Here is a 17,286-nt window from a genome sequence, read left to right on the forward strand (position 1 = left end):
ATAAAGTCGTGATATTACGTAGCAAGGTCGTAATATAGTTCACAAAGAAAAAGGGTGTAATTTGACTGGTTAATGGCGTGGATGTCAAAATTCCCACAACAACTTGAGTTGAAACGCAAGCACCGGTATTTGTTTTTGCCCGGAATATTGCACATTTCATTTGAATGCTTTTATTCCCATAAAAGTAAGATATCTTTCTCATAGTATTACAATGTTATTCTTCTTCTTCGACGTATTTTAATATGCAATTGTAGTTGTTGTTTTTCTGTCAGACAATCGCAACTTTATTCTCAAAGCATTACGACCGTTCTCGTAAAAATGATGACTCCATATATATAATTGTTTTTTATTATGGTAATATTGCAACGTTATTCCTGTAAAATTGTGACCATTGTAATCAAATGATGTTTTCTTGTTTTTTGACGTAATATCACAACTTTTGTTCTTGTGAAAATTGCAATATTTTTTCATGTCAGTTTTCAACTTCATTGTTTTCTATTCCATTTTGGTCGTTGTAAGACCTTTTGTTTTCACAAATGCAACTGTTGCACATTTCTTGTTGTTATATAACACCCACATTCTAGAAATATAGCCACTTTGTTTTCAAATTATTATGACATTTCTCGTATGATTCCAATATTTCTATCACAGCTTTTGTGATTTTACGACTTTATTCTTGTAAATTTACATATAATTTGTCAGGCAGTATTTTTCTTTTTAGCGTGGTCCTCATACGTCTTAGCACCAATTGAAAAGTTTTTTTTTTTCAAACATGTTCTGATTTTAAAAGTCTACCACTTTATTATAATAGTAAAATTAACCTGTTTCATATAGTCCTTTAAAATATTCAACAAATGTCATTTTATACAAACATTCTGGAAAGATGACTGAACTGTGGACAAAAGTTCCCCAAAAAAAGACAAATAACGGCATTTATTCATTTGCCTGCATGTTTAGATTACGAACCTTATTTTAATTTAAAATCTGCTTTTCTCTTCCTGTAAGGACAAAACGCCTCACTTTGCAGTTTACATTCCGTTTTTTTTTTTTGCCCTTTCAATCTTAGTAAAGATGCGTGTGCCGCTTTCCTCAATAAATTCCATTTCCTGTTCTCCGGTTATCATCTTTGGTACGGCATCTCTGGTACCTTTTCTGTGGCGACGTCACAAAAATGTTCAAAACGCAAGAAAATATGAAAAAATACCCGTGTTCCTGTGGACATGAGAATGTGGCCTACAAGTGGTTTGATTCCCGTGGTCAGTATAAGGATACGGCCCTTGAGCAAGGCACCCACCCAGCCATCCATTTTCTATGCTGCTTGTCCTCTTTATGGTCCGAGTGAGTTGGAGCTCATCCTCGCTGAGTAATCGAGAACCTCACCAAAAAGGTTTGTGAGGGTTGCTGTATTTTCAGTGGCCACTTGAGAAAACTTGTTAGATTTTTTTTTTTAAGTGCATTAAAATTGCAGTGTTTGATTTTATTTCTGCATTACAAAACGATTGGCAGCAGAGCCGATTTCTATCAACAGACATTTTAGAACCGTTTGGTTACGGCACAGGTGTCAAACTCAAGGCCCAGGGGGCCAGATCCGGCCCGCCACATGATTTTATGTGGCCCGCAATGGCAAAATCATGTGTGTCAACTTCCATGATTCTTGTTAAAATCTGTACCAAAATTTCAAATTGTCATATATCATAAATGATAATGTTGAGATATTGTAAGCATTTTTGTGTTACCAAACATGAATAGAGTTTGACACCCCTGGTCTATGGGGTGACATTTTTGAATGAAATGCACAGAATTTTGCTGAAAATCTCAAATTATCACTCAATCCCGCGATGGAACAAAATGTATCCTTGAAAACTTTGAGAACATAAACAATATTTATAACTTAAGTAACACCCAAGTGCGCCTTTGATAGAGTTAAATTACCCTAATTTCAACTTTTCTTTTGGGGGGGGGGGGGGAGGAGTATGGCTGATGCAATTTGAATAGTCCTTTAAATTACCCAAATTCATTTGAAAATAAAAATAAAAACATTTTTGGTTTACGTTTGAGTGCATTATGGATCATTCTTCTCAAAACTATTTGATGAAGGAAAACTTTATTTCTAAGCTGTGTAGCAGCCTGGAAAACTTTGTTTTAGGGGGTGGGCGACTTGTGTGGTGTGGGAAGTATAAAGTATGACCTGGGACACAACTGTGGCCACTAAAACTATAGAAACCCTCTTATACAGTACTGTAATTACCTCGAGGTGCCACAAGACGGTGGTAAGGACTACTTTTTTGTCTGAATGAATCTCCTCAGCTCACTTCAACAGTTCCTTGGCACCAAGATGCCACCAGATGGAAGCGGCCCATTGCCCGAGTGTGTTTAAAAAAAACAACAACAAAAACAATGCTTTTGGTGCTCGGAGGAGGTCGCCGGTGCCAGAAAATGGACGGCAAAGGTCGCATCATTCAGTACCGCCGTCGTCCTGAGTGCTGGATGACAGAAAAAAGGCAAAATGAGAGCGTCAGTGTGTCTCAAAAAAACAACAACAGCACCACTCCTGAGTGCAGCTTCCAGGTGGTCGCGGTCACTGGTGGTAGGAGTGCGGGCGGGCGGGCGAGCCGGGCAGAGAGGGCGGCCGGTGGACGGGCGAGCCGCCGGGCGACATGCGAGGGCTGAGCTCGCCCGTCTGCAGGCGCCACAGCAGCTCCTCGTTGGTGCGGCTCAGGCGCTTCTTCTCCGTGCTCTCCTTCTCCACGTGCACGTGCAGGTTGGCGTTCTCCTCCGACAGTTGCCTGCCGACCCGCGCGCGCAAGCAAGCGACGGCGTTAGCGTTAGCGTGGCGCGCTAATTGCATCACACATATGGAATTTGCACTGAGAACGTTTTGTAATCGTTACTACCGGAAGTGAAAAGTCACATAAAATATTGCTCGACTTTATGCTGATAATATTCAGATGTATTTACATTTATTTTTCTTACAGGTTTTTTTTTTTTTTCTTCTTCTCACTTTTTACACTTTTTGCCATTAAATGTTGGACATTCTCATAAAATGATGAAAAGATTTTCTTTACAAACTTTACAAATGTATTCTGGTAAGATTATTACTTTTTTCTTGTCATATTGCGATTTTATTTTCATTAAATTGCAAATTATGTCATAACATTACATCTTTTATTTTGGTTCAATTATGACTTACGAATTATGTTCAGTTACATTTGTCTCCTAAGATTCCAAGTTATTACTTTCTCTGAATTCACAATATATAATATAAAAAATATAACTTTTTTTGCTGAATATTGTAATTTTATTATATTAAGATTTTATCATTTACAATTAATATTCTAAATGTATTTTCATTAAATTACTGCTTCATTGTCATACTATAAAAAAAATCATGAGATTAAGATGTTTTTTCTTCTATTATTATTACTGTTTTATTATGACTATTCTTATAGAATTGTGTCTTTTTCTTTTTATTATCTTTAAAGTACAACTTTATTCTGATAAAACTTTGTTTCTATTACAATTTATTATCTTGACTTTTCCACGCCTTGTAATATTAACATTTTCACCTGGTTCAATTCCAACTTTTTTTTGTACTGTTACTGTACTTTTTTTTTCCAGGTAAAATGAAGATTTCTTTTCTTACATTACATTGTTAAATTACAACATTTTTTCTTTTATCATGATTTCCCCCCCCCCCCCCCCCCCCCCCACACACACACACACAATTGGCTGAATAAATTCCAACTTTTCCTAAATATTATTATGATTATTATAATTATTATCCATCCATCCATCCATTTTCCGAGCCGCTTCTCCTCACGCGGGTCGCGGGCGTGCTGGAGCCTATCCCAGCTGTCATCGGGCAGGAGGCGGGGTACACCCTGAACTGGTTGCCAGCCAATCGCAGGGCACAGAGAAACAAACAACCATTCGCACTCACAGTCATGCCTACGGGCAATTTAGAGTCTCCAATTAATGCATGTTTTTGGGATGTGGGAGGAAACCGGAGTGCCCGGAGAAAACCCACGCAGGCACGGGGAGAACATGCAAACTCCACACAGGCGGGGCCGGGGATTGAACCCGGGTCCTCAGAACTGTGAGGCTGACGCTCTAACCAGTCGTCCACCGTGCCGCCTATAATTATTATATTTCATAATATTTAAACTTGAAGTCCTCCTTGATTGACTACAAAAGGCAACTTGACTTTTTCTCTTCGGTTAGCCGGCGGCGGCTGCAAGTGAGCTCTGAGCCTTCCCGTCCCGTTAGCCGCTAATTACAGCGTGGGTTAACTTAGCTTGCGTTAGCTTGCGGGCCCACCTGGACGCTGCGAGGTTCTTGTCGATGCGTTCCTTCAGGTCCTCGTTCTGCTGCTGCAACACTTGCACTCGCTCCTCAAGGTGAACGTTCTTTTCGGCCTGCTCAAAGACACGAGGCCAGAGCGTGCGCAACTTTAAATTCTTCAAATGATCAAAAGGTACAGTTCAATGCAGAACTTCAACTCCAAAGTTTATTTTGTGGGAAAACCAGAATCCGAAAATTCAAATCTTACTATTTTCTCCAGCTCAGTAATCTTCAAGTCCTGCTGGTGGATTTGTTGGTTCTTCATCTCCAGAACCTCCTTCAGGCTCTTCAGGTCCTCCTCAATGTGTTTGTATGGCGCCAAAGCGTCCTGCAAACAGCGCAACAGCATTCAGCCGACACAGCCGTCCGCCCGGTCAAATGCGAACCACGGGTCTCCTTTCATTGCCAAATTAGCTTCTGTCCAGCTGCAGTTCCACTCCAGTCCTGCGGGTGGCGGCAGTGTGCATGACATAAAAGCCAAACAGAAAGCTTTGTTTTGAACCTCACCAAAATGCAATAAACACACGACGCTATTTCTCACCACTATCTGGTCGTCCGTGCTCTTGCGGAGGGCCTCCTCGAAGCGTTTGGCTCGGTCCCTCAAGCTTCTGTTCTGGAAGGTCAGCATGTCCACCTGATCCTGGATCAGCAAAGCCACGGGTCAGGAACATCACGTGACAGAATCATCAGATTAGAAGTTACATAACATGTCGTTTTCGGTTCTCATCTAAATATATTAACCCATGAGAGGTATTGTGCACTTTGTAGATTGTCACTTTATGTTCAGTCCTTTACTTGTATGAGTTTCCAGGCAGATCTGCTACATCCACCTAACACCTTAGCTCAAGATGTCTGTGATTCTAACCTGTAAGGAGAGTCGGATCTTCTCAAACTCCTCCTCCAAAGACTTCCTCTGCTGCTCGTGGGCCATCTTGAGATCTGACACAACAAATTGAATTTCATATTTTTTTTTTCAGTTTCCGAGTTAAACGCGAGAGCTGATGAGTCCTACTTTTCACGGTCCTGGCGTGCTCCTCCCGCAGAGTGGCCAGCGTGTCGTTGTGGGTTGCCTCCATCTCCACCAGGGAGGCTTCGTGGTTCTCATTCATCTCCTCCATCTGGTGCAAACGGTACAATCGTTATGAATCATAGCGAAATGTTCCACTTTAACATACTTCCTTGACACCCATTGCTACTTTTCTATTAGCCTGGGCTTTAGTGCCATCTTGCGGTGTCTGTTTTGGGATTTTTCCGGGTGCAAATGAAATATAGAGTGACACACGTGGTAGCTAAGTGTCTCGTGCGATGTCACCTGTTCCTGCTGCCGCACCCTGAGGTCCTCCAGCTGAGCGCGCTGGAGGGCCCTCAGGCTGCGGGTGTCGGCCGAATGCTGCGCCCTCAGCCGCTCCTCCAGCGCTCCCAGCCGGACCCGCTGCTCAGCCCGCAGTCCCCGGAGCTCCGTCTCGAAACGCCGCTCCAGCTCCTGCTTCTCCCGCTGCAGCTGCTCCCAGTGGGCCACACTGAAAGCTACGGTCACACCTGAATTATCAACTTATCGTACGAGCCGTAAAAGTATCCTAATTCCGCCACTGAGAACGACAGTGGGCTAACTCCATTTTAGTCATTTTGTTTGTTGTTGCGCAGAAACGACTAGAATAAAGGTCTAAAGCAGGATTTAGTTTCACTTTTGACATATGGGGAAGTCTTTTATGGCATTCAGCAATTATCTGGATTCATCAGTGCAACACTGGGCCAGCTCCCAATTTCCAAGGTAGCCACGCCTTTGAAACCAGGCTCCACCTCCCGCAAAATCATCAAAAATCAAGTTTTTTTGTTTCTAATCACAATTGGTTCTGTCAGGCAACCCAGATGATACAGACCAGGATCCAGCCTATGACACTGAAGATGATGACAGTACTGTCAGTGGAAAGTGCAAGCAATAGGATCCAATATTAATATCCAATAGGGGCCAAGTCCAAAATCACTACATTTGGCAAAATTCCAAAATTTGAGAAAATTGCAAAAGCAAGTATTGCCATGTAAATGTTGACACCCAGATTTCATTGCAACCATAAAACGTCACTCTCCAGCAAAGTGACAAGTATCGAGCTAGCCCACTCTTGTTCTAAGTGTGCACTCAATGCAACAACAATGGACAAAACCAAGCCAAAAATGATTAAAACAACAAAATAAATATATACACAGTGGACCCTGTTTACAGCAAAAATCCACAAATAATTGATCCTGCCATAAAACTGCCATGGAAGAAAAAAATCTGGAAAAAAAAGCAGTGGATCAGGGTGAAAAAAAAAAAAGAAAAACATCTGTGAACTATCAAATATTCACCTATTCGCGAATGATTAACGCCGATTATGCCTGGGTCCGTTATTAAAAAATTTTTTTTTTTTTTTTTTTAAAAGTATACAATAAAAATAAAATGAAGAAAGGCTAGAAGAACAAGTTAGCATCTAGCATTGACTTACCCACTTCATCCCTGATCCTGGCGAGCTCCCGGGACAGTTCCCCTTCCCTCACAGCTGCACACTCACTCTGCAACAGGCCGCACACACGCATCCATCCATTCATTTCGTTTCAATGAGTTTCATTGAGTTCATTTCATCGTTCAAAGTGAAATCACGTCCCGGGCATTTGAAAGGCCAGATTATGACCTCATAGGGGCTATATTGGTCTCTTACTCATGATCGCCTGACCGCATCCCCACCCTGGCGGTCCCGCCCCCGCCACATGCTGACTCCACTCTCCGGGGAGTCATGTGACCTCCATCTTGATCCTCCCCGTCCGTCCTCGCCACGGCAACATCATCCTTTTACAGGGCAACGGCGACTCCCTATTGATTTCTTTTGATTTTTGTGTTCATAAGCCAAACCATTGTGGCTGACACTTGGACGGACTCCCTCCTTAATAACGCGGATGTGTGCGCTCCAATGACCCCTGGGTGAACTGTGATGAGTGCGGCGGCGCCACTGCGCTTCAACTTTGCACAAAAACACTCAAAGTTCTTCATTGAATTAACCCTCCTCTTACGTTGCGGGTCAACCCATTTTACAAATGTTACAATGCACCTAGCCATGGTTCAATTCACATATTTTTGGGCAAGTGGAGCTTTTTCAACATGTGTAAATGCTTTTGGATAATTGAAAATACCGCAGGTCAAATAGGCCCGATAACATTAGCGCTGTTACTGAAAAATGACATAACAGGACGGTGAAATCGACCCTAATAAGGACAAAAGATCCAAGAATTAACAAAGTCTAAATCAAGGGTGGGCAACGCAGAGCTGTTCCAACATGCAATGTTAAAAATACATCTCAAAACACGAGAAAAATAACTCGAGTATTCTCATCAATTTATTATGGCAAAGGACTAGTAATATACTGTAAAAAAAAAAAAAAAAAAAAAAGAAGCTGACTGACAAGATTGCTTCTAACCTGCTAACCAGATGCTTTAATAACCTGGCTGTCTGTTTTGCTGAGGGTTAAACTGACCCACTTTCATGTAAGATAATTATAATCTCGAATCGCAATTTTTTTTGTAAGATAAAAATTTGTGGGAGTAAAATGTCATCTGGACTTGTTTTTTGTCATTTTGAAATGTCTTAAACATATTTTTTTAATTATTTTTGAATTTGTAAACATCCTCGAACCTTCCTGTTATTTTGCAGCGAAATTGATGCATTTTAAAGTTGTTTTGAAAAAAAATTCCGCCCTCCAAAAAATGTAAATTGTAGGTAAATAAAAAAAACATATAGCCTTGGCAGCGAAACAACGGGGTAAAATAAGGGCAGAAATGTCAAATTCATACAATTTATTTCTTTGTAAATATTATACACTCCACCCCACTGTATTTCATACACTATATACCATATACACACACATACTGTACACTTTCTTTTATCTGAATTTAACACACAAACACAAAACGTGGGTAAGTGTTTCATCTCCAATTGCCATAACAGGAGGCTTAAGACTCATTAGCATAACTTCATTATGAGCGAGTACAGCAGCAATCCAGTAAACCGGACGGACGAGAAAGGCTTTGACTCAGCACAATCATTACCCAAAAAAAAAGAAATCAAAAATAGCTTTATACACACACATAAACACACAATCAGCACATCCGTCAAGGAATCGTCCACCTGCCGGCTTTACCGTGCCCTCCAGACAAGGCGGCCGAGAACAGCGATGGCCCATAAACGCTAGCAGACCGCAGCATCCCTCGGCCGGCACGAAGATGCGGAATGAGAGGAGGAAGAGGAGGGGGGGGGGGGGCCGGGGCGGTAGGAGGGGAAAGCCTCACCTCGTCTGCTAGCCTTGGAACAAAGACTGGGTAAGCCTGACTCGACAGAGCACGCCCAGTCCTTCCTCCCTTAACCCTTAAAGGCCCATCGACAGGCTACGCACACACGATGGCGCTCATTTGCATCTACAAGGGATGAATGAAATAAGAGCAGTGGTTCGGAAAGTTTTTACGCCAACTGGGTACCTCCTCAAAAATCATTTAGCCCTCCAAGTACCACCGTAATGACCAATAAAAAAAGTCATCAAAAAAACGAGGCAGAGAGACCAAGCCCTAGCGTCAAGAGTCAATTAAAAAAAACACAAAATAACTGAGGCTCCATTATAATTGGCATGGAAAAAAAAAGGTGAATAAGTGGGGGATGGGGGGGAAACATTTTTCTCATAACACGAATAAGAGGGCGTGTCCACAAATAACAGCTGGGGATGGGTTCCCCCCAAAATAGGTGAATTTGCGAATGGCGAACCGCGAATATGCGGGGGTACACTCTATTCTTAAAAGTATGTTTCATATGATTGTAATCTTATGCACAGTTTGCACATTAACCACGCCCTTCAATGAAGGGAAAGAAAACATTTTTACTGAAATAACGATGAAATACAAGCTGTTTTTTTTAAACAGAAAGATTCAATGCAAATGTACTTCAAAGTTAAATACAACTGAAATGCATTCAAACAAATGAACAATACTGGATTCAAAAGAAAAAAAAAAAAGTTTAAGCCACTGTAACATTAAACACTGTTTGAAAATTTTGTTCAGGGATTTTTTTCGCGGACCACAAGCGACTAATTTACATAACACCACCCATGACTTAGAATCTAGACTGGGGGAAGATCTACCATTTTCAAGGCATGGTGTGGACTACGTCCCCTGAAACTAATTAGCATTAGCGAACAGTGGTACAAAGCAGGGGTCTCAAACGCATTTTTGTCGTGGGCCACGTCCCTCGTTATGACTGTGAACCCATATAAATGTAGGATCGTCTCATTTGACTACATATACACAACAAATTGTTGGATAGCTTGTATTGAAATTAGAAGCCAGTAAAAAAACTGTTCATTGATTACTTTAAAAGGGGGCTCGGTAACAAAAAATGCCTGTAATATCTCAACGTTATTGAAAGTGAAGACAATTTGTAATTGTGGTATTTTAGCAAAAAACATTAAGTCGACGCACTTGATTTGCTTTTGCGGGCCACATAAAATGACGTGGCAGGCCGAATCTGGCCCCAAGGCCACCAGTTTGACACCGGAGGTATAAAGGTGGCACACACTTGAATTTTCGGGAACGTTCTCGACGACTGACTGGCGACTTGTCCAGGGTGTTTCTCTCACCCTGACAGTCGGTTCCATAGAAATCAGATAGACGGCTGCATGATTGGGGCGCGGCCACTGCGGCCGCCGCCATCTTGCGTGTGGCGCGTTCCGGCCGCTTACCTTGTGACAGAAGTGCTGCACGGTGATGCTGAAGACGCTCATGCACAGCGAGGCCTTCTTCAGCTGCGCCTGGAGGCTGCGCAGCTGGCGGGCCTGCTGCTCGCAGCGCTCCCTCAGCAGCTTGATGAGCGCCCGGTCCACTTCCTGCGACGACCCGGCTCGCCCGTGCACTGCCCGACCGCAGGAGATAAAAATCATTTCGGTGATTCCCAACCACTGTGCTGTTAGAGCGCATCACGTGTGCCGCAAGAAATGTGTGAATGTGTATTTACTAGAAATAATGTTCACCTATTTATGCCAGCGACGTATAGCGACAGACCAATTCTATGCTCTGCCACTAGATGGCAGAAGGTTCAATTCAACTGTATATCCACCTGCTGCCATTTATACAACAGATTCATAGCTTTGTGTTCAACTAAACAGGTCCACATTTCAAACTGAATACATTTGTCCGTAATTGTCATGACGGTAGTTCAGTACTTTTTGTGACATTTTTGTTTGGTGCTGTGCTGTGAGATTTTTCCAAATATGCGCCTTGGCTCAATAAAGGAAGGGAAACTGGTCTACTCTCTTGCTCCTTTAACAATCAATACATTTTAAAAAAAGAATAATTTTTGGAAAAATGAGCTACTAAAAGGTTACAATGTCACTTGATGGTAAAGGAGAGAAAAAAGAGCCTAATGGAAGTTGTTTTTTATGTTATGCATCTCTGCCTTTTTTGTATGTTTATCATTGCTGTTTTTTCCCCCAATGCGTGTAAATATGGCCCAAAATAGGAGTTTGTCCACAGTACTTTTATCTTCAGCTCATCTGTGTGGGGCACAACAGCACACCCTTATTTGAGTTGTAAAATAGCAGAACGTGTTGCAAATGTTCAATGAAAATTTCAAAATAAATGATCTACCAAAGGCTTGTTGCCGGCATCTCTGGTAAAGGCATTTATGTACTCATTGACTTCAAACAAATGAAGTCAAAGTCAATTTCTTAATGTGCTCTACTGATTGGTTGAGTACGTAGTATTGGTTGGTCATTAAAGGGTTAAATTATGTGAATTATGTGTATCTATTTGAATCTGTCTTTACCTACTGTGCACTATTTGAACGTAACCTAACAAACTGTAACGCAATGTCATATGACCTACTAATTACTCACCACAAAGCCCATTTCTTATTTAGTGACTGGATTTGTCCTCTTTTGGTCTGCCGCCTGTGTCACTGTTAGTGCTGTAAAGGCTGACGCGTGTCCTGCTCAAGTCACGCGGCAGGACGACTTTCGCTGCTGGAGGCAGTTGCCATGGCAACAGTGGGCGGGCCGGCGAGCAGACTGGTAATGAAATGCACGCATGCTGAAGATGGATGACGACGACGACGACGGACAAACTGACCGCAAGGCTCGCACGGAAACTTTGCCTCGTTTTTCCCGACAATATATGTCACATACGGTAAATGCTGCGCGCGCACACGGCAATGAATATAGACAGTAGAGTGCAAAGTGATCTGCAGGGAGAGGGACTCACCAGGGGATTGAGGCTTGGGCGAGACCACTGCACATCTTTTGGGGGAGGACTTGAGAGGCAACACAGCTTCTGACTCCTTCAGTGTCTCTTTTCTCGAAGCTGTGACGTGAACAAAAATGTAATTTACACAAATCAACAGAATTTTTGAACAAAAAAAAAACAAAGCAATTTTGGTTTGAGTCACATGAAGTTGTTGTGACACCATCTGTGACCACTAAGTGGGGCAAATCCACAAATATTCCTATGTCAGGGGAGGCTTTGCTTGCATTTGTACTGTATGACAACAATAATGCAATGTTTTTCAATTACCTTAAAATAACTGTTATTTTGAAATATTCATAAAATAAAAAATAAAAACCATTAAAATAAAATACATACATTATTAATTACATTGATTACATTCAAAAGTCATGTCACGTAAGAAAAAAAACTTCATTTTACAAGAGCAAAGTTACAAGGAAATAGTCATATTTTATAGGAAGAAATACTTAAAATGGTAAAAGAATTTTACAAGAAACAAATGTTCGAAAACATATGAGAAATGAATTCCACATTTTACAAGTCGCAATGTTGAGAGAAAATAGGAAAATAAGGAAATAGTCACAATTTTAGGAGAAAAGTCTTACTGTAACAAGGACAAATTACTATTTGTTTTGAGGAATCAAATTCAATGTTTCTAGAATAAATTTGCATTTTTTGGGGGGTAAAAAATATGTAATGTTATGATTGAAAAAAAATGTTACAAATAGAAATTAACTTTTTTTTAAGGGGAAAAAATAATATGAAAATACATTCGTATTTTTTTTTTCCAAGGAAAAAAGTCATGTGACAGGAATACTTTTGCATATTTAGGATGTTATATATTACATGATATATATATATATATATATATACATATATCTCAATACTGTCAACGTAAATATTTTTACCAAAATTCACCAGTGAGAGAATAGAAACATCTTAATTATTCATCAAATCTTTTATGTTTCATTATCATGCAAACGTTAAATTATTAACAATGTCATAAAACGCTTGAGGCCCAACGTGTGCACCCAGCAGGGAGCATTCAGTGCAGATGGGATTTCTTCCCTTCCTCTTCCTCGGCATGTTTCCAAGTGGGCTAGGGTCTCGTAAAGGAGTAACGACTGGAGAAGCGGAACGTGCTGCTCAGACACTTTTTCCTATTTCATCTCCCTTGCCCATTTCCAATTATAATCCCAATTACACTCCAAATTTTGCTCGACTGCAGTGATTTAAAGCAGCCCAAAGGCCAACTATTGATAGTTGTTAGAGGGAAAATTGTGCATTGACGAGAAAGTGGGGCAGATGCCACCGCTTTCTTTTGACACATTTTTATATTTAATAAAGTGGGTATTCAAGTTGTAAACAGTTGGTACAAGCACAACATTTTGGGATATCCTTAGATGGGTAACATCAAATGATCGAAAGTTCAACATGAGCTAGCTATAATTGAATATGTAAATATGTAGCTGTAAAAAGGTAGCGAAATCTAGCCTTTGCTATCGTCGTAACATAATCTGATCGCTATTACCAACGCTTGTTTTAGTTCGAGCTACTGTTGAAAAGTGCAATAGCTGCCAAACTGTCCATCCATTCATTTTCATCACCGCTTATCCTGGTTAGGGTCGCGGGATGCCGGAGCCTATCCCAGCTGACTTCGGGCGAAAGGCGGACTACACACTGAACTGGTCGCCAGTCAGTCGCGGGGCACACATATAGACACGGACAACGATCCGCACCCACGTTCGCACCGTCACCGAGCGGGAACTGAACCCACGCTGCCCGCTGTGAAACGACTGTAAATCAAAATGGGAGATCGTAGCCAAAGTTAGCATTTTCTATACTTTTAGCATCTGAACATTGGCATAACATTTTGGTAGGATACAAATTCTCTAAAACAGTTTGGTTCTTCTTCAATTTGGCAGTTTTTAATCTGATATAAACTTACACTGCGAAGTTCGGCAAGTATTGCTGTCATTGGACATGGACGACGAGCTCCTCATGATGCCCATTGTGGCTCTGGCAGGAGGAAGGGCGGAAAACCCCGGAGGACGAAGACCAGTCTGGCCCGATTTGAGCAGAAGGTTCTTAGGGGAGGTCTCTGGACCTGACCTTCTTTGGTCCCCTATAAAAACAAATGAGGAATCATTTGGAATTAAAGTAGCAGCAGCTGAGCAAGCTAAGCCACTTTGAGGGACTCGAACCTGAAGCTTCCTGGTAGCTGTGGGTTCCGGGTTGGCCGAGCACTGCTGATGACAACTTTTGACTAGCTGGCTGCACTCGTGTTTTAGCTGTGGGTTGTCTGGTGACGGCGCCGAGCCCCAGCTGAGGCCTGGCACCTCTGGGGGAGCGGTAGACGCTGGCTCCATCTTGAGAGGGGTGCTGCCGAAAAAGTGAGTTTGAGACACAAGTTGACCACCAGCATCACTTTTGATACAACCGTCCCCCCGTCCCCTCCCCCAACACCCACTCCCCAGTGGACAAGTTAGCTGAACAACTGATTACACTTTACCCTCGTCAACAAGTTTGCCAAACAACCGATCGCACCACCACCGACCAACTCGCACCCCTTGTCGTCGAGTTCGCCAAATAATCCATCAAACCCCCCCTTGGTCGTCATTTTCACTGAACAACCTATCGCACCATTTTCCCCGTTGACAAATTCACAACACAAGCTCTCATCAACAAGTGTCCGGAACAACCAATCGCAACTTCCCCCCTTGTTGACAAGTTCACAGAATAAATGATTGCACCTACGCCATGAAGGAGTTTGCCGAACTTATAATGACCCTCATCCCCGTCATCGCCGTCAGTTTGCCAAACAACCGATTGCACCCTCCCCTCGTTGTGAAGTTCGCCGAAAAACCGATCGCAGAACTTCTACGCAAGTTCAGAGTATGAGCACTTTTGCCGCCTGTTGCGCAATCCCTCGTCAGTTTTGCTTAACAATGCGATCAAAGTCACCCTGGGTAAAACGATGATAATCCGTTTGATCGGAGGAACAAGGGGATCTAGCCCAACCCCTGACTGATTATGAACATGGTTACCTCCTGGGTACATTTCCCAGGGATGTCCTCGTGATGACCACCGCTGGCTAGATATTTCATCCCAGACGAACTGTGTCCAGAAATTTCCTGCCTGTACTTGTCAACGATACAGGAGCCAAGCACCGGTGAGCCTTTAGACAAAGGTCCGACCTTTGGATCCGCATGAGCTTGAGTACTGGGGTAGGAGGACAGTTTTGTGTGGTGTGTGGTGCCTCCAAGTGGGGTGTCGGTCCCTTGTAATTTTCCTTGAGAAGTTTTGCGTACGCAGGTGATGATTTTCGGACGGACATGTTTGGGTTTTGGGGGAGAGGAGGACCTCCCGACGTCGGAGACTTTCTGCAGAGGAGCTACAGGTTTGGGAATCCCACTGCCCAAGCTGGTCTTAGGTGCCCGGGCGTTCTGCCCCTTGGCCGGAGAAGCAGGCGGTTGCTTCCTGGGTGACGCGGGGGACACCGGGTGACTCGAGCTTCCCCAGGGCTTCCTCCTCTCCAGACTGGAGGAGTGGGAGATGTTCTCAACGGAGTTCTTTGCGGAATTCTCAAAGGACAGCTGCTTCTTGAAGGAGTACTCAAAGGAGAGCTGCTTCTTGTAGATCCTCTCAAAGGAGTTCTGCTTTTTCAAGGAGTTATCAAAAGAGCCTTGTTTCTTGACGACTTTGGGCTGGACGGCTTTCGCTTTGCAAGGGCTTCCGCTCTTGTCTGCTTGGGTGCTTTTATCAGTTGTAGGATTTCTGACGGGCGACGCCTTGTGTTCGGCGGCTCCCTTCATAGCTTTATTCTTCTGGTTATTCTTCTGGTTCCTGTTGTGCTCATGTGCTTCCGACGCAAGATCCTTGGTAGAGTTCAAGTTGAGATCCACCCAGGACTCGAGAATATTTTCTGCATCTTCTGTCTGGGAAGGCAAAGTCCTTCCGTGGTTGTCCACATCAGTCTCAGTTGCTGGTTCTGCTGCGGTTCTGCTACCAGAACGTGGCGGATCCTCGCTGCGCTCCTTCAGTCCGACAAAATCCTCTCCATCCTCCACCAGGTAGGCCTCCAGCTCCTGACACTCCAGCATCTCGAACTCTGCCAACTCGGGGTCGTCGCACTGGGAATCCGTACCCCAGATGACCACCTTGTCCCGCTCGGACAGGGCGCCGCTTCCGCCCGACCCGCTTCCGCCGCCGCCCTCGTCATCCGTCCTGATGTCGTTGGCGTTCCCGTCGGCTGGCGCGTCCTCTGCCACGTTGTTGTTCCGTAACGGCACCGCTCTCTCGCTCATTTCGGACTCAGCCGTTAGTCCGCCTCGGGAAGGGCAGGATCACTTCTCTCTGGTTTCAATCAGATGAGGGACCGTCATTCCGGCCCAGGACCCGATCCTGTAAAAAAACACGAACAGTTACCTGCTATTGCACAATGTGAGATTTTACCCTTTAATCATAAATCATTGTGCGTTGATTGACGCTGATAAGTGTGGCATGATTGTACCCAATTCCATTTTTACCTCCAACCGTCAATCTGGAGAGTGCACAGATATACGCTGACAGAAACCAATCCAACTATCGACGTGGCCAGAATTTGTGATTTCTGCCCTTTCATCCGAAATGTTCAGAGTCCACGTGCACACACGTTTGGAAACGCGCGCGGGAAGGATGCTCGGGCCCGGTGCGACGCCTTCACGGCACCTGGGAGACGCGGGAAATCGACGTTCTCATCAACGCGCGCCCTCTCTCAACTCCATTTCCACCTTCGTCGCCCCTCCCCCTCCCTGCTCCTCATTGTTGGGCAGGTCACCCCGCTACCTGCCTGCTGAAAATGTCCTCCTTCCAGCTCTCCTTCTGCAACCGTGCAGTACAACTGTATATAATGACAATAATACGGACTTTACAGATGATTTGCAAGCTTCACGTGGGGATGGACGCCTCATGAAATATTGAGGATGGAAATGGAGGCATCACTTTGGCTTTCGATGCTCCGTGGCCCCACCTTCTTCTTTTCAGCAAGCAGAGTTGAGGCACAATATTATTATTTTTGAAATAGAAAAAGCCACAAATACAGCCTTTTGGAAGGGGGCACGGGAGCACAAGCCATTTTGCAGCCCATTTTCCCATATATATATATTTTTTTTTTACAGCGAAAATATAAAGGGTTATGCATGTGATACTGTAAATATATATATATATTAAGGTGAGAAGACAAGCTACCTTTGCACACCATCGTCGTGCTCACCTGCAAGCTCACCTCAAATTCCCACTTGAGCAAGATTCAACACGGGAAACATGAATGAAGTCCTCACCGTGCATCTCGAAGAAAAACCCATCAGTTGATGATGATCACGATGAGGATGAAGGGGAGGAAGACGCACAGTCGTGAACAGGCGAGGAAGAGGAGGAAGAAGAGGGGATGGGGGGGGGGGGGGGTGCAACGCCCACCTGCTCACGTCCCCCCTCTGGTGCTCACATTAGGAACTTCAGAAGACACCATTTCCTGCAGTTATGGGTTAAAAGTGAATACGATGCTCAGATTGGTGTATTAATTTATTTTAGTTACCTCATTTTGGCAACATTACACAGAGTCAAAATATTAGGAACTCGTGTGCAGTTGTGAACCGCTGCAAACGTCCCACCCCA

The 17,286-nt window shown here is 43.5% G+C and overlaps 2 protein-coding genes across 7 annotated transcripts in view; both read right to left on the reverse strand.

Annotated features, from left to right (window-relative positions):
* Nucleotides 1-176: 176 nt before the first annotated feature.
* On the reverse strand, nucleotides 177-17,056 carry mtus2b (microtubule associated tumor suppressor candidate 2b). 6 transcript variants are annotated; one of them, XM_061780982.1, is made up of 14 exons: nucleotides 16,953-17,056; nucleotides 14,679-16,035; nucleotides 13,836-14,013; nucleotides 13,580-13,756; nucleotides 11,611-11,709; nucleotides 10,095-10,264; nucleotides 6,825-6,891; nucleotides 5,654-5,868; nucleotides 5,354-5,459; nucleotides 5,207-5,280; nucleotides 4,883-4,981; nucleotides 4,550-4,669; nucleotides 4,318-4,418; nucleotides 177-2,786 (listed from the first exon to the last, which is right to left on the reverse strand). In XM_061780982.1, the coding sequence occupies exons 2-14, from the start codon at nucleotides 15,936-15,938 to the stop codon at nucleotides 2,579-2,581; spliced, it is 2,874 nt and encodes a 957-aa protein (XP_061636966.1). In that variant the 5' UTR covers nucleotides 15,939-16,035; nucleotides 16,953-17,056; the 3' UTR covers nucleotides 177-2,578. The 6 variants fall into 6 exon arrangements, with proteins under 6 accessions (XP_061636966.1, XP_061636965.1, XP_061636968.1 ...); XM_061780981.1 differs by having other exon boundaries at nucleotides 16,898-17,036; XM_061780984.1 differs by having other exon boundaries at nucleotides 4,318-4,415; nucleotides 16,886-17,023.
* The window catches only part of LOC133481832 (high affinity cationic amino acid transporter 1-like), a 25,391-nt gene continuing 25,104 nt past the window's right edge, over nucleotides 17,000-17,286 (reverse strand). Inside the window, exon 12 of the mRNA XM_061781003.1 lies at nucleotides 17,000-17,143. Coding sequence (XP_061636987.1) covers nucleotides 17,127-17,143 — 17 coding nt within the window. The 3' untranslated portion in view covers nucleotides 17,000-17,126. The remainder of the gene's footprint in view (nucleotides 17,144-17,286) is intronic.

Source organism: Phyllopteryx taeniolatus, chromosome 8 (genome assembly GCF_024500385.1).
Source record: "Phyllopteryx taeniolatus isolate TA_2022b chromosome 8, UOR_Ptae_1.2, whole genome shotgun sequence".
Taxonomy (NCBI): domain Eukaryota; kingdom Metazoa; phylum Chordata; class Actinopteri; order Syngnathiformes; family Syngnathidae; genus Phyllopteryx; species Phyllopteryx taeniolatus.

Excerpts from the sequence above, each read along its gene's own strand:
- mtus2b (XM_061780982.1), bottom strand. The coding sequence starts at position 15,938 with ATGAGCGAGAGAGCGGTGCCGTTACGGAACAACAACGTGGCAGAGGAC. Across the intron at positions 6,892-10,094 it reads TGCAGCACTTCTGTCACAAG|AGTGAGTGTGCAGCTGTGAG; the intron begins GTAAGCGGCCGG and ends GGCCTGTTGCAG. Across the intron at positions 4,670-4,882 it reads GCACGGACGACCAGATAGTG|GACGCTTTGGCGCCATACAA; the intron begins GTGAGAAATAGC and ends CGCTGTTTGCAG.